Consider the following 12407-nt stretch of genomic DNA (forward strand, 5'->3'; position numbering starts at 1 on the left):
ATCTCCTTTTTCTTTTTAGATGAATGACACGTGGCTTTAAACAATCCAAGGGTCAGAACATTACCACTTTATAATCACAATTTTTCATTGCATTATTTTTCATTCCCTTCTTCATAAACCAAAAAACAAACAACAAAACAAAACCGGTCTCTCGCTCGCAAATCCACACCTATATTGAATCAGCCTCAGCCGACGTTGGTTAGTTTTTTTTATATAATAATATTTATTGTTGTTTTTGGCATTCATTGTGTTTGTGTTTTGTGTTATACGTCATGCGCCTGAACTGAATTACATGTTTGTGAAAATGCCTGTGAGAAACAACCAACTTACAGTAGTACTTTTTTTTTTCTTTTTTTCTTTTTTTGTAAAACTGAATGTGCAGAACTAGCGCATGCATTTCTATGAATCCACTGTGCCCATTAGGTAGTCTGTATTTATGGTATGTGTTTACCTTTTACTAATAATTATATACACACCCAAGTCATATTTCATGATTGTTTTCATACATCGATAATTGGGGGTGTTGGGAGTTCAACACTGGATGTCATTGTTGGAAACATCGCCAGTTAACCTACAAGCACCACCACCAATAACAAAAATAAGCACTTGGGTTGCACACCAATGGGGGGAGAGAGAGAGAGAGAGAGGAGATTTAACAACAATGTTTAAAGGTAGCCTCTTATGTTTAGATGATAGCTCATGGGAAGATTCTCACCCTGGACAATCTTAGGAAGCACTGCCATCAGTATTAGGAGTAACTAGAGGGGAAGGAGTGAAGGACTAGGAGCCCTTGAAATAAGTTGAGGGGGTTTAGGGATGAGGATTGATTGAGTATTTATGCAAAGTGGAATTCAGTGGCATGTTGAATGCTCGAGTAGGGGTGTCAATTTGGGTTAGCGTGTCGGGTTCGTGTCGTGTTGAGGTAGGGGTATTCGACTAAATGGCTCAACCCTAACCCAACCTATTTAATAATCGTGTCATGATTCTTTAACCCTAACCTGACCTGTTAATAAGGCGGGTTGACCTGACCCAACCCATTTGACACGCTTAATAAACGAGTCGTGTTGGGTTGACACGAATGTAACACAACTCATTTCAACCTGCATAATATTAAATATAACATCTATCTAGAAATAATTATTTTTACATCCCAAAAAGCAGTGCATACACTTCAAGTCTTCAACCCACATTCAAAATAATATAATTCAACAAAAATATAACATTCCTCTAGTAATAAGTTCTTTACATTCCAAAAGAAGTGCATACACTTCAATTCAAATTCAAAATAACAAAGTTTCACAAAATAAAATAACATAGTTCAACAAAAATATAATATTCTTGGAACTCGCCAAATGCTAAGTATCAATATTGAAAGAATTTGAACAAACAGTAGACTAATCCTGACTATGACCACGATTATTATCCATAGATTCTTTGTTGATGTCTGAATTCATAACATCTTCCACAAGCTCATCTAATTTCATTTGTGTAAGTTCTATGCCACCAAAAAAGAAGAAGAAGAAGAAGAAAAGTATTAGTAGTTCTAAGGTCTGTAAAGTTTCAATTTTCAATTATATCCCTTGTAAATTTTTGTAATTACTTACTTTTCTTTTTAAATTTAAAATATATGTTGGATATAAAAGGTATTTGACAAATCTAAAATAAAATAAATATTTATTTGTTATATGAGTTAAACGGATTGTGTTAAGTGAGTCATTTCGGGTTGACATAAATAAATTGGCGTGTCAAACGTGTCTATTGCGAGTTATGCGGGTTGACCCGTTTATGACCCGTTTCTTATCGTGTTGTTTTCGGGTCGACCCATTTATGACCCAAACCCATTAAGGCCCAACCCTAACCCAAAAAAACTCGTATCAGGTTCGTGTCGTGTTCGCAGGTTGGGTCGAATATTGACACCCCTATGCTCGAGCAGTGAAGTGGAGCAATCAAAGTAGTTGTGCTGTGAACGACAAGGGAATTGCAGGCCAATTAGAGGGACCAGAGGATGAATTTAAATAGGGTGGGCAATTGGGTTTTGCATTATTTGGAGTCTCGTGGGTGATGCCTGTGTCTGTGAAGGAGCTGCTGTCTTGTTGGAGAGGTGGTTATAGGAAGCATAATATATGTTGGAGGTGTGGGTAGTTATCCCACTTTGCTTATTATGAAGTGTTTGGAGAGTGTAAGGTTAAGGCCATTTGTGGGAATTGAAATTCCTTTTGCTCAGCTGAAATTTTTAACTTTGAGATCTGTATTTGAGTGGGCTAGAGCTCTTGGAGTATTCAATCGCTTCATGGCTTTTTGGATCATTGCTATCTTAGTGTTTTCTTTTTTGTTTATGTCTCTCTTGTATACCATGCATGTATTTGGATTTCCATTTTGTTTAATAAAATTTTATGTAATTCATCAAAACAAGATTTCATATTACTTTAAAAAAAAAAAAAAAAAAATCATGTAGGTTCCGTCCCCTCGAAAGCAGAGTTAGAAGAAAGAAACCTTGGTAATACTTTGACAAAATTATCTATCCTGCTTATCATCCTTGAGACTTTCTTTACTTCATTTTTCTCTATTTTTGTTTTATGATGCTTAATATCAAAGGATAATGTTTTTTGTTTTGTTTTGTTTTGTTTTTCTTTTCTTTTCTTTTTTGATGCTTTATGAATCAATAAAATTTGTAATTGTGGGTTTTGACAGTGCAATGGAAGCAAAAGAGGGATTGAATGGCTTCAAAGTTGGTTCACTGCCCACCTTAATATACATTCCTGACTTCATATCCGAGAGCGAACAAACCATGCTCCTAAATAATGTAAAAATTCCATCTTTTTCTTACGCATGCCTTGTTCTGTTTTCTCCAATTCTTTTTTGTTTTTTTATTATAGTGTTATTGCATATTACTTCACCTATGCTTTATAGGTTTATGGAGCCCCTGTATCAAAGTGGAAATCTTTGAAGAATAGAAGACTACAGAATTGGGGTAGGTTGACATTTTATTTTGTAAACCTTTCTTTTTCATTTTCTTTCATATTGAGTAAAGTTTGCTTTTGTGGTCTATGTTAACTGACAGGCGGTGTTGTCCATGAAAAGGGTCTTCTGCCACAAGAATGTAAGTGGGAAAATAATAATGATTTATGGCATTTTCAGCCTGCATGCATCAAGTAATTATATATGCTGTGTGGTATTTGAATGCTGCATATAAATTGAAGCAGCATGGAATACAGAGATACGTTTGCTTTGTTCATTCTTATTTCTTTCAGTAAACAACCATGTTACCACTAGAGGTGTTTGGGCATCCATAGGCTTTGAGATTCGCACTTTGCATGTCTTTATTTTTAAGTAGTGTTTGATGCAAATTCATGTGATTCAAACTTGCTTCTTCTTCTTCACTTTTTTTTTTTTTTTTTTTTGGGTTCTCTAATTCATGCTTATTTTGTTCAAAACTTTAATTTTTTTGCCCAATAAAATAAATAACTAAATATATATATAAAAATAGGAGTGGCTCCTCTACCGTTTTCAAGTCTACAATTATCTCCTTTTTCTTTTTAGATGAATGACACGTGGCTTTAAACAATCCAAGGGTTAGAACATTACCACTTTATAATCACAATTTTTCATATTTTTCATTCCCTTCTTCATAAACCAAAAAACAAACAACAAAACAAAACCGGTCGCTCGCTCGCAAATCCACACCTATATTGAATCAGCCTCAGCCGACTTTTATATGGTAATATTTATTGTTGTTTTTGGCATTCACTGTGTTTGTGTTTTGTGTCATATGTCATGCGCCTGAACTGAATTACTTGTTTGTGAAAATGCCTGTGAGAAACAACCAACTGAATATGCAGAACTAGCGCATGTTTGAACACGACCGCATGCATTTCTATGAATCCACTGTGCCCATTAGGTTGTCTGTATTTATGGTATGTATATACCTTTTACTAATAATTATATACACACCCAAGTCATATTTCATGATTGTTTTGATACTTCGATAATTGGGGGTGTTGGGATTTTAACATTAGATGTCATTGTTGGAAACATCGCCAGTTAACCTACAAGCACCACCACCAATAACAAAAATAAGCACTTGGGTTGCACACCAATGGAGAGAGAGAGAGAGAGAGAGAGGAGATTTATGCAAAGTGGAATTCAGTGGCATGTTGAATGCTCGAGCAGTGAAGTGGAGCAATCAAAGTAGTTGTGCTGTGAACGACAAGGGAATTGCAGGCCAATTAGAGGGACCAGAGGATGAATTTGAATAGGGTGGGCAATTGGGTTTTGCATTATTTGGAGTCTCATGGGTGATGCCTATGTCTGTGAAGGAGCTGCTGTCTTGTTGGAGAGGTGGTTATAGGAAGCATAACATATGTTGGAGGTGTGGGAAGTTATCCCACTTTGCTTATTATGAAGTGTTTGGAGAGTGTAAGGTTAAGGCCGTTTGTGGGACTTCAAATTCCTCTTGCTCAGCTGAAATTTTTAATTTTGAGATCTGTATTTGAGTGGGCTAGAGCTCTTGGAGTATTCAATCGCTTCATGGCTTTTTGGATCATTGCTATGTTAGTGTTTTCGTTTTTGCTTGTGTTTCTCTTGTATACCATGCATGTAATTGGATTTCCGTTTTGTTTAATAAAATTTTATGTAATTCATCAAAACAAGATTTCATATTACTTTTAAAAAAAAAAATAATAATAATCATGTGGGTTCCGTCCCCTCGAAAGCAGAGTTAGAAGAAAGAAACCTTGGTAATACTTTGACAAAATTATCTATCCTGCTTATCATCCTTGAGACTTTCTTTACTTCATTTTTCTCTATTTTTGTTTTATGATGCTTAATATCAAAGGATAATGTTTTTTGTTTTGTTTTTTTTTTCCTTTTCTTTTCTTTTTTGATGCTTTACGAATCAATAAAATTTGTAATTGTGGGTTTTGACAGTGCAATGGAAGCAAAAGAGGGATTGAATGGCTTCAAAGTTGGTTCACTGCCCACCTTAATATACATTCCTGACTTCATATCCGAGACTGAACAAACCATGCTCCTAAATAATGTAAAAATTCCATCTTTTTCTTACACATGCCTTGTTCTGTTTTCTCCAATTCTTGTTTGTTTTTTTATTAGAGTGTAATTGCATATTACTTCACCTATGCTTTATAGGTTTATGGAGCCCCTGTATCAAAGTGGAAATCTTTGAAGAATAGGAGACTACAGAATTGGGGTAGGTTGACATTTTATTTTGTAAACCTTTCTTTTTCAGTTTCTTCATATTGACTAAAGTTTGCTTTTGTGGTCTATGTTAACTGACAGGCGGTGTTGTCCATGAAAAGGGTCTTCTGCCGCAAGAATGTAAGTGGGAAAATAATTATGATTTATGGCATTTTCAGCCTGCATGCATCACGTAATTATATATGCTGTGTGGTATTTGAATGCTGCATATAAATTGAAGCAGCATGGAATATGGAGATATGTTTGCTTTGTTCGTTCTTATTTTTTTCAGTAAACAGCCTTATTACCATTAGAGGTGTTTGGGCATCCATAGGCTTTGAGATTCACACTTTGCATGCCTTTGCTTTATTTTTAAGAAGTGTTTGATGCAAATTCACGTGATTCAAACTTGCTTCTTCTTCTTCTTCTTCTTTTTTTTTTGGTTTTTTTGTTTTTTTGTTTTTTGTTTTTTGGTTCTCTAATTCATGCTTATTTTGTTCAAAACTTTATTAGATGTCCAAACACCCTTAAATCTTCCCTTCAACCCATGAAATTAAATTAGCTGTGAAATGTTTCTTTGGTTTGAAGTGCACAATGTTTCTCAGCCCCCTTTATTAGAAGGTAGTGTATTAGTAAGCAATTGTTTGTGGTTGATTGGTCCAATTTTTGCTCTCATTGTCACTAGGATTGAGGCATGATGCACATATAATTCTGCTGAATTGTGTTTTGCCATTGCTGAAAATTATTATCAGCTTGATTTATCAGTGTTGAAGTCCATCCACTGCTAGTTGTTGCGATATGCACTAATGTTATTCTTCATCATTCTATCTTGCAGTGCCCCTGTGGCTAACAAAGATTACAGAAAAGATATATGAAGAATCGGGGCTATTCCCCTCAGCAATTAATCATGTTCTTATCAACGAATACCTTCCTAACCAAGGCATAATGGTTTGCACAGGACCCTCCTTAGTTTATATATAGCCATTGTTTTATAGTTTCTTTTTCTTCTTATTGTCAATTTTTTTTATGGTAATAAAAATCTATTAAAAGAAAAGGTGCTAAAGAGGTGCAATCCTAGCATACAGGAGGTATACAATGGAAAAGCCCAAATAAAATATAGATAAAAATAAAAATGAAAGTATTAAAAAGAAAAAACAATAGAGGGTAATGAAACTCACTTTATCCCGGAACTCTAAAATGTCCACAGTGAAATAAGCCTAAGAAGTCAAGGTCCAGTCAAACAAAGTCTTCAAGACTAAATACTTCAACTATGACGTATGCTTCTCTTGCCCCTCAAAGCACTGAGCATTTCTTTCTCTCCAAGGGCACCACATTATACACAAAGGAACAGTGTTCCAAATCTCCCCATTGCTTCTCTTACCAAAATGTCCCTTCCAACAAAATCTTTTTATTTTTCCCTAAACCTTCCAACAAGATCGTAATTCCAAGTTCCTTGTAGCATTTAAGCTCAAGTCTGCAATATAATTCTGGTAATGATATATTGCTCTTGAGAACTTTATTGCTTCATGTTTATAGATTATAATTTCCACGTGATGAGTGTCAAAATGCATTCATGTTACGCATGACTTAAAAGTGCATGTCTGTCATACAGCCACACCAGGATGGGCCTGCTTATTTTCCAGTTGTAGCAATTCTTTCACTTGGATCACCTGCTGTTATGGACTTTACTCCCCATTCAAGATTGAGATCTTGCACAAACAATGTCGAGGATGCTAATTCTGATGGTAGAACTTCTGACATTGGAAAAGATAAATTCTTAGGTGATGACCACTCTTTTTCAATTGTATTGATGCCTTGCAGTTTATTGATATTCAAGGACGAGGCATACTCAGGTCAGTATTTAGTCTGCCTTTTCCTTTTATATTATTTAAGATTACCATAATTACTAAAAAATTGAAAACATTTTGCCTATGGTTTCCAGATTACCTGCATGGAATAAAAGATAGTGAAGTGCAAGAATACGATGGGGTAAGATTACTTTAATAGATGGGTGGATTGGACTTGAGTCAAATGAAAAGTGATATCTACTGGATATAAGTTTGGTATTCAAATTAAGTTTATTATTCAACTTGAACTTATTCCTGAATGAACTTACATGTCCATTATAGCTTCTTTTTTTTCACATTTTGCTGTTCAGGCTGTAAATGAGATTGAAGCCCTGAAACATTCTGTAAAAGATCAGCAACAATTTGGTTCAGACGTAGGTAGTGAAGAAATGAGAACTCAAGAATTTAAGACCATCCATAGAAATACTAACAGAATTTCATTGACATGTCGATTAGTATTGAAGGTACACAAAAAGTTGTTTAAGTTTTAGTATTTTCTTAAATAGACATAGTTTGTGCCATCTAATCAAAAGTGAAAGTGCAGCTCGAAGGTTTTCCTTCTGTAAGAGCTTCTTTGAGGAGTAATTAGGGAGGAAAAATATTTTTATTTTATTGTTAGTAACAATGCTAGTGTTTGTGAAAATCATTTTTACTATTTTTCTATATATAGCATTATAATTTTGGTTTAATAGACTAAATATGACTAAATAATAGGTGTTTTGAAGATAGTGAGCATTCTATGCCTGATCTCAAGTTATTCTTTTTTATAATCTTATTGGACTAGTTGTCAGTGTGGAGAAACCAACCCTTTTTTTCAATTTCAGATTTATGTAATTTTTGTATTTGATCTATACTCCTTTTGTACTTGGGTCTCTTTTTTTTTATATCAATAAATCTTTATTACTTATCAAAATTATAATAATATAGAAAGCAACTACTACGAGAAGAAAACACCTGGAAAAAAAAAAGGACAATTTGATGCTTAAGGCAAAAAACTTTAAATAAAATTTTTTTATTATTTATAATTAAAATATAACTTAAATAATATATAGCAATACTAGTCCAATGTTTTTTCAATCCAAAATACCCTAAACCTAAAAGAAAAGCCGAAGTAGCAACAACCTAAACTAAACTAATGTAAACCCAATAAGACAGGTAGACCAACATGATAAAGAGATCCTAATAACTATTTCCGAGTAATACAGAAGGGGAATGGGCCAAGAAAGACCACGCAAGCCTGCTAACGTAGCTACTTCGCTAGATGTTTTTAGGCCAATATAGCGTGAAAAAGGCTGTAGATATTTTATTTTTATAAGAAATCCAAATAGGAAATTTTCAACATTATGAATGATGCAACAGATCAGAAATTAAGCGGAAAAATAAAATAAAATAAAATAAAAAATCCTGTTAGAGAAGCATAATGAAGCAGATTTATAGCAGTATTTATTGTCAGGTTTTTTCAACCTTTGGTAAAATGCATAATTGGCCTTAGGGGTCAAACACTATATTGATCAATATTAGACCTGTAGAGCTCATGAAAAATAGATTCCAACATTTAATGAGTAAAAATACTTAAATGTCTCGTTATGCACCAGGAAGGCTAAATCACTAAAGCGAATTTGAGCAGATTTAACATAAAATTGATAAAGCTAACTAACATTCCTTGAATTATCCATGCAGAAGAATGGAATTTTATCAGCATTAAGGGAAAGGGAAAGGAGGTGATCAACTCATGAACTTTTTTTGTAATTTCTCATCAAAGATACTCTTGTATCCCTCAGGGTTCTGGGCAAGCAAAATTTCTTCCCCATGCATCCAAAAATTGTATCAGAGATGGAATAGCCAATAAGTTACTCAAGTGTTAATAGTAGGCTTCATCCAATCTCCTCTTCGGAGACAGTGCAAGAACAGCCCTCAGAAATGTCAAAAAAAAGGGATAACCAAACTAATGCCAGAAATCCAGTTGTTATATGTGCAAGTGTAACAGTGAATTGGTTGACCATCTATTTCTTCACTGTCCAGTTGCTACGGATTTGTGGTCTATGGTTTTGGGTTTATTTGGAGTAAGATGGGTTACACCACAGTCTGTTGTGGGGCTCCTAGCTTGCTGGCAAGGCAGACTTGGTCGTCATAGAAATGGTCATATATAGTTAATTGTTCCCCATTGCTTAACGTGGTGTCTTTGGAGGGAAAGAAATAGAAGGTGTTTTGAAGATAATGAGAGATCCATACCAGAACTCAAGCTTTTTTTTCTTTAGAACTGTATTAGGTTGGTTGGCTACTTTGCGAAACCAATCATTCTCTTCCTTTCTTGATTTTCTTGATTCTTGTAATTTTTGTCGACCCCCTGTACACTCTTTGTGTGCTAGGGTGACCCTTTTTTTGATATCAATAAAACTTATTACTTATCAAGAAAAATGCCAGAAATCCAGTCAAACACATTAGATTTTATGTAAAGTAATTAGATAGTTGTAATCTTGTAATTAAAAATAACAATGACTATCTTGTGAGCATAGAACATAATATAATTGAGAGGGGAGGCTTGTTGTTAAACAGACATAAACTTTCCAAGTTTATTACCTGGATTCACGAATAAAAAATGAATGCTTTGAGGGAAGAAGTTGCTCTGTCAAGTTACTTTCTCCCATGGACATAATATAATCCATTTCCTCCAGATCACATTTAATACAAGATAGCTGCATCAGAGAAAAGAAATGGTTGAAAAAGAATCAAATATAATACAATGCAAAAGGCAACAACCAGGAGAAAAATGGCAAAGTAAATGAAAAAGGATAAAGAAAACAACATCAACAAAAATATATGGACAAAAGATAATATAACTATATGTTAGTAAGCATTTTATTGAAAATTGGATAGGACTTGTTTGGGTGGCTACACGTAAGTTGGAACTGAACCATGTTCTTGCAAGGAAAACATTTGGATGGCCAATCTCCAGATTCCACATCATTCAGAATGACATGCAATATCACGTCAAAATTTCCACCGTAAGGAGGTGTTATTGTGAAATTGCATCCATCTTCTAAAGTAGATACATTATTGAGGGCGCCTCACTCATCTACATGACGGCTCTCTTTTTTTCTTTTTTTTTTGATAGGTAAGAAAAAATATTATTAAAGGACTACTTTATGCAAAACAGCCAATCATAACAAAAAAAATAAAAAACTAAAACGCAAAAAACTATATACAAAAGAGAAGTGAATCTACAAACGTCAAAAGAGATTCACTAGATGTGAGTCCCCAAAACCAAATATTTGAATCCCTTGTAAATGAACCAGTATCAAAATAATGACGGTGAACTTAGTTCGTTTGTCTTATTGTTTCAAAAACCACAAACAATAATGTATTGGACTCATTTGTTGTGTTTTGCATTGCTCTTGCTAAGGACATTATTTATTGCTTCTTTTTTTTAGTCCCTTTTAGCCTTTGTTCCATTTATTGAAGGTATGCTCTTGTAGTTTACTACTGCTCTCTAAGCTTTCCTAATTCCATCATTAGAACACACATATCATGCCTTAAATGATCAATTTTTCCATTTTGTTCAAATTGGCCTAGCTCAAAATGATGAAAAAGATGTCTTTCTTCTTTTAAAGTTCCTTAGAAATGTCTCTGGCCACTTAAGAAACCCTCATTATTAAACTCTCTATTATCTGGATTAATGTTCCTAAACCCTGCAAGAACCAAATTCCACATTTAGCATTATAAAAATTAAACCCCAAATAATGTTTTGAGATTTTCTATTTCCTTGTGACCATTAAACTTTTGAGGCAAATTTATTGTTGTCTATTGGACTGCAAGATCAAATTATTATTTGCTGCACATAATAAGAAACAGTGTGCTAAACATAGTATTTGTCAAAGCAAAATAGAAATTGAGAAAGATCCCACATCAAAAAAGAACCATTGAGTTAAAAAAAAAGAAAAAGAAAAAGAAATTAGTAGTTGAGTAAAAGATAGTATTCCTTAAGAAATGAATTTTGATTATTGACTTTACATAGTCATCTTAGGCGGTTTTAACATTACATATAATTTTTCCTTTATATATTCATTTACTTTAATTTAGATATTTATAACTAAATAATGAAATCAATGAATAATCATAAAACCAAAAACAATGTATATACATATCTATGCTATATATAACAATGGAAGTTTTGAAATAACTTTCTTTCTTCTCTTCCTTGGAAATGTCTCTAGCCACTTAAGAAACCTTCATTACAAAACTCTTATGTATCTGGGTCAATGATCCTAAACCCTGCAAGAACCAATTTCCACATTTAGCACTATCAAAATTAGTTAAAAATTAAACCCCCAATCATGTTTTGAGATTTTCTATTTCATTGTGACCAAACTTTTGAGGTGGATTTTTTATTGTCTATTAGACTGCAAGATCAAATTATTATGTGCTACACATAATAAGAAAGAGTGTGCTAAACATAGTATTTGTCAAAGCCAAACAGAAATTGAGAAAGGTCCCACAACAAAAAAGAACCATTGAGTTAACAAATATGAAAGCAGTAATTGGAGTAAAATTACAGCGTATACTCTATTATTGTTTCAAAACTATCAGAGGTAAATACATTAAAGTTTGGTTTTCTTTTCTTCTTCTTTTTTTAGATAGAGTTAAACAAATGTCAAATGTAAGAAAACTAAAATGTCAAAGATAAACAAATTGAATGGGTAAAACACAAATATAAAATAAAAATTGTACAACATGAATATGAAGTAAGAAGTTGTTGTAGAGATTTCTAATCCTTGAAAACATAATTGACAAACCAATCTTAGCCACCCATAGCCCCAAAGTGATCACATTGTCGGCAGCCCACAAAAAATCATATCATCCACAAAATTTAGAAATCCAATGGAAAAACAAAAGTTGGGGAAAAAGAAAAAAATGAGAGAGAGAGAGTTTCCAAATCTGATGCTACTTTGGCAACTTTTGCAGAGAGAGAGAGAGAGAGAGAGAGAGAGAGAGAGAGAGAGAGAGAGAGAGAGAGAGAGAGAGAGAGAGAGAGAGAGAGAGATTGGAAATTTATAATGTTAAAAGTAACATAGTTAATTGCAGGATTGGCAATTGAAGGGTTTGAGCTTCAAAAGAGCCAAACGGTTTTAAAGGGGAAAATGAAGAGTTGAGAATTGGAAGATGGCTGAATTAATGGTGAGTTGGATTTAATGAGTTAAGGAATGTGTAAGGTTATTCATAATGAGTTAGATTTAATGAGTTAGAGAATGTGTAAAGTTGCACTATTTATTTATATATTAATATTGTTTAAAAAATGAAGGGAAAAAAAAGGTGACATGGTCGATGATGTAACTCAACTGGAGCGTAACAATAATAAATGCTATGTGT

General features: G+C 33.6%; 1 protein-coding gene across 7 annotated transcripts; it reads left to right on the top strand.

The window, feature by feature from the left end:
- The first annotated feature begins 78 nt into the window (after nt 1-78).
- LOC112035873 (alkylated DNA repair protein ALKBH6 homolog) lies at nt 79-9382 on the top strand. Of its 7 annotated transcripts, XM_065770028.1 has the most exons (10): nt 79-198; nt 1879-2101; nt 2692-2803; nt 2911-2971; nt 3062-3100; nt 6029-6141; nt 6806-7046; nt 7136-7182; nt 7352-7504; nt 8721-9382. In XM_065770028.1, the coding sequence occupies exons 3-10, from the start codon at nt 2696-2698 to the stop codon at nt 8763-8765; spliced, it is 807 nt and encodes a 268-aa protein (XP_065626100.1). In that variant the 5' UTR covers nt 79-198; nt 1879-2101; nt 2692-2695; the 3' UTR covers nt 8766-9382. The 7 variants fall into 7 exon arrangements, with proteins under 7 accessions (XP_065626100.1, XP_065626099.1, XP_065626102.1 ...); XM_065770027.1 differs by lacking the exon at nt 1879-2101 and having other exon boundaries at nt 80-198; XM_065770029.1 differs by lacking the exons at nt 79-198; nt 1879-2101 and adding an exon at nt 2477-2497.
- The last annotated feature ends 3025 nt before the right edge of the window (nt 9383-12407 follow it).

The sequence above is a fragment of the Quercus suber genome, unplaced genomic scaffold (assembly GCF_002906115.3).
Source record: "Quercus suber isolate HL8 unplaced genomic scaffold, Cork oak 2.0 scaffold_123B, whole genome shotgun sequence".
Classification (NCBI taxonomy): Eukaryota; Viridiplantae; Streptophyta; class Magnoliopsida; order Fagales; family Fagaceae; genus Quercus; species Quercus suber.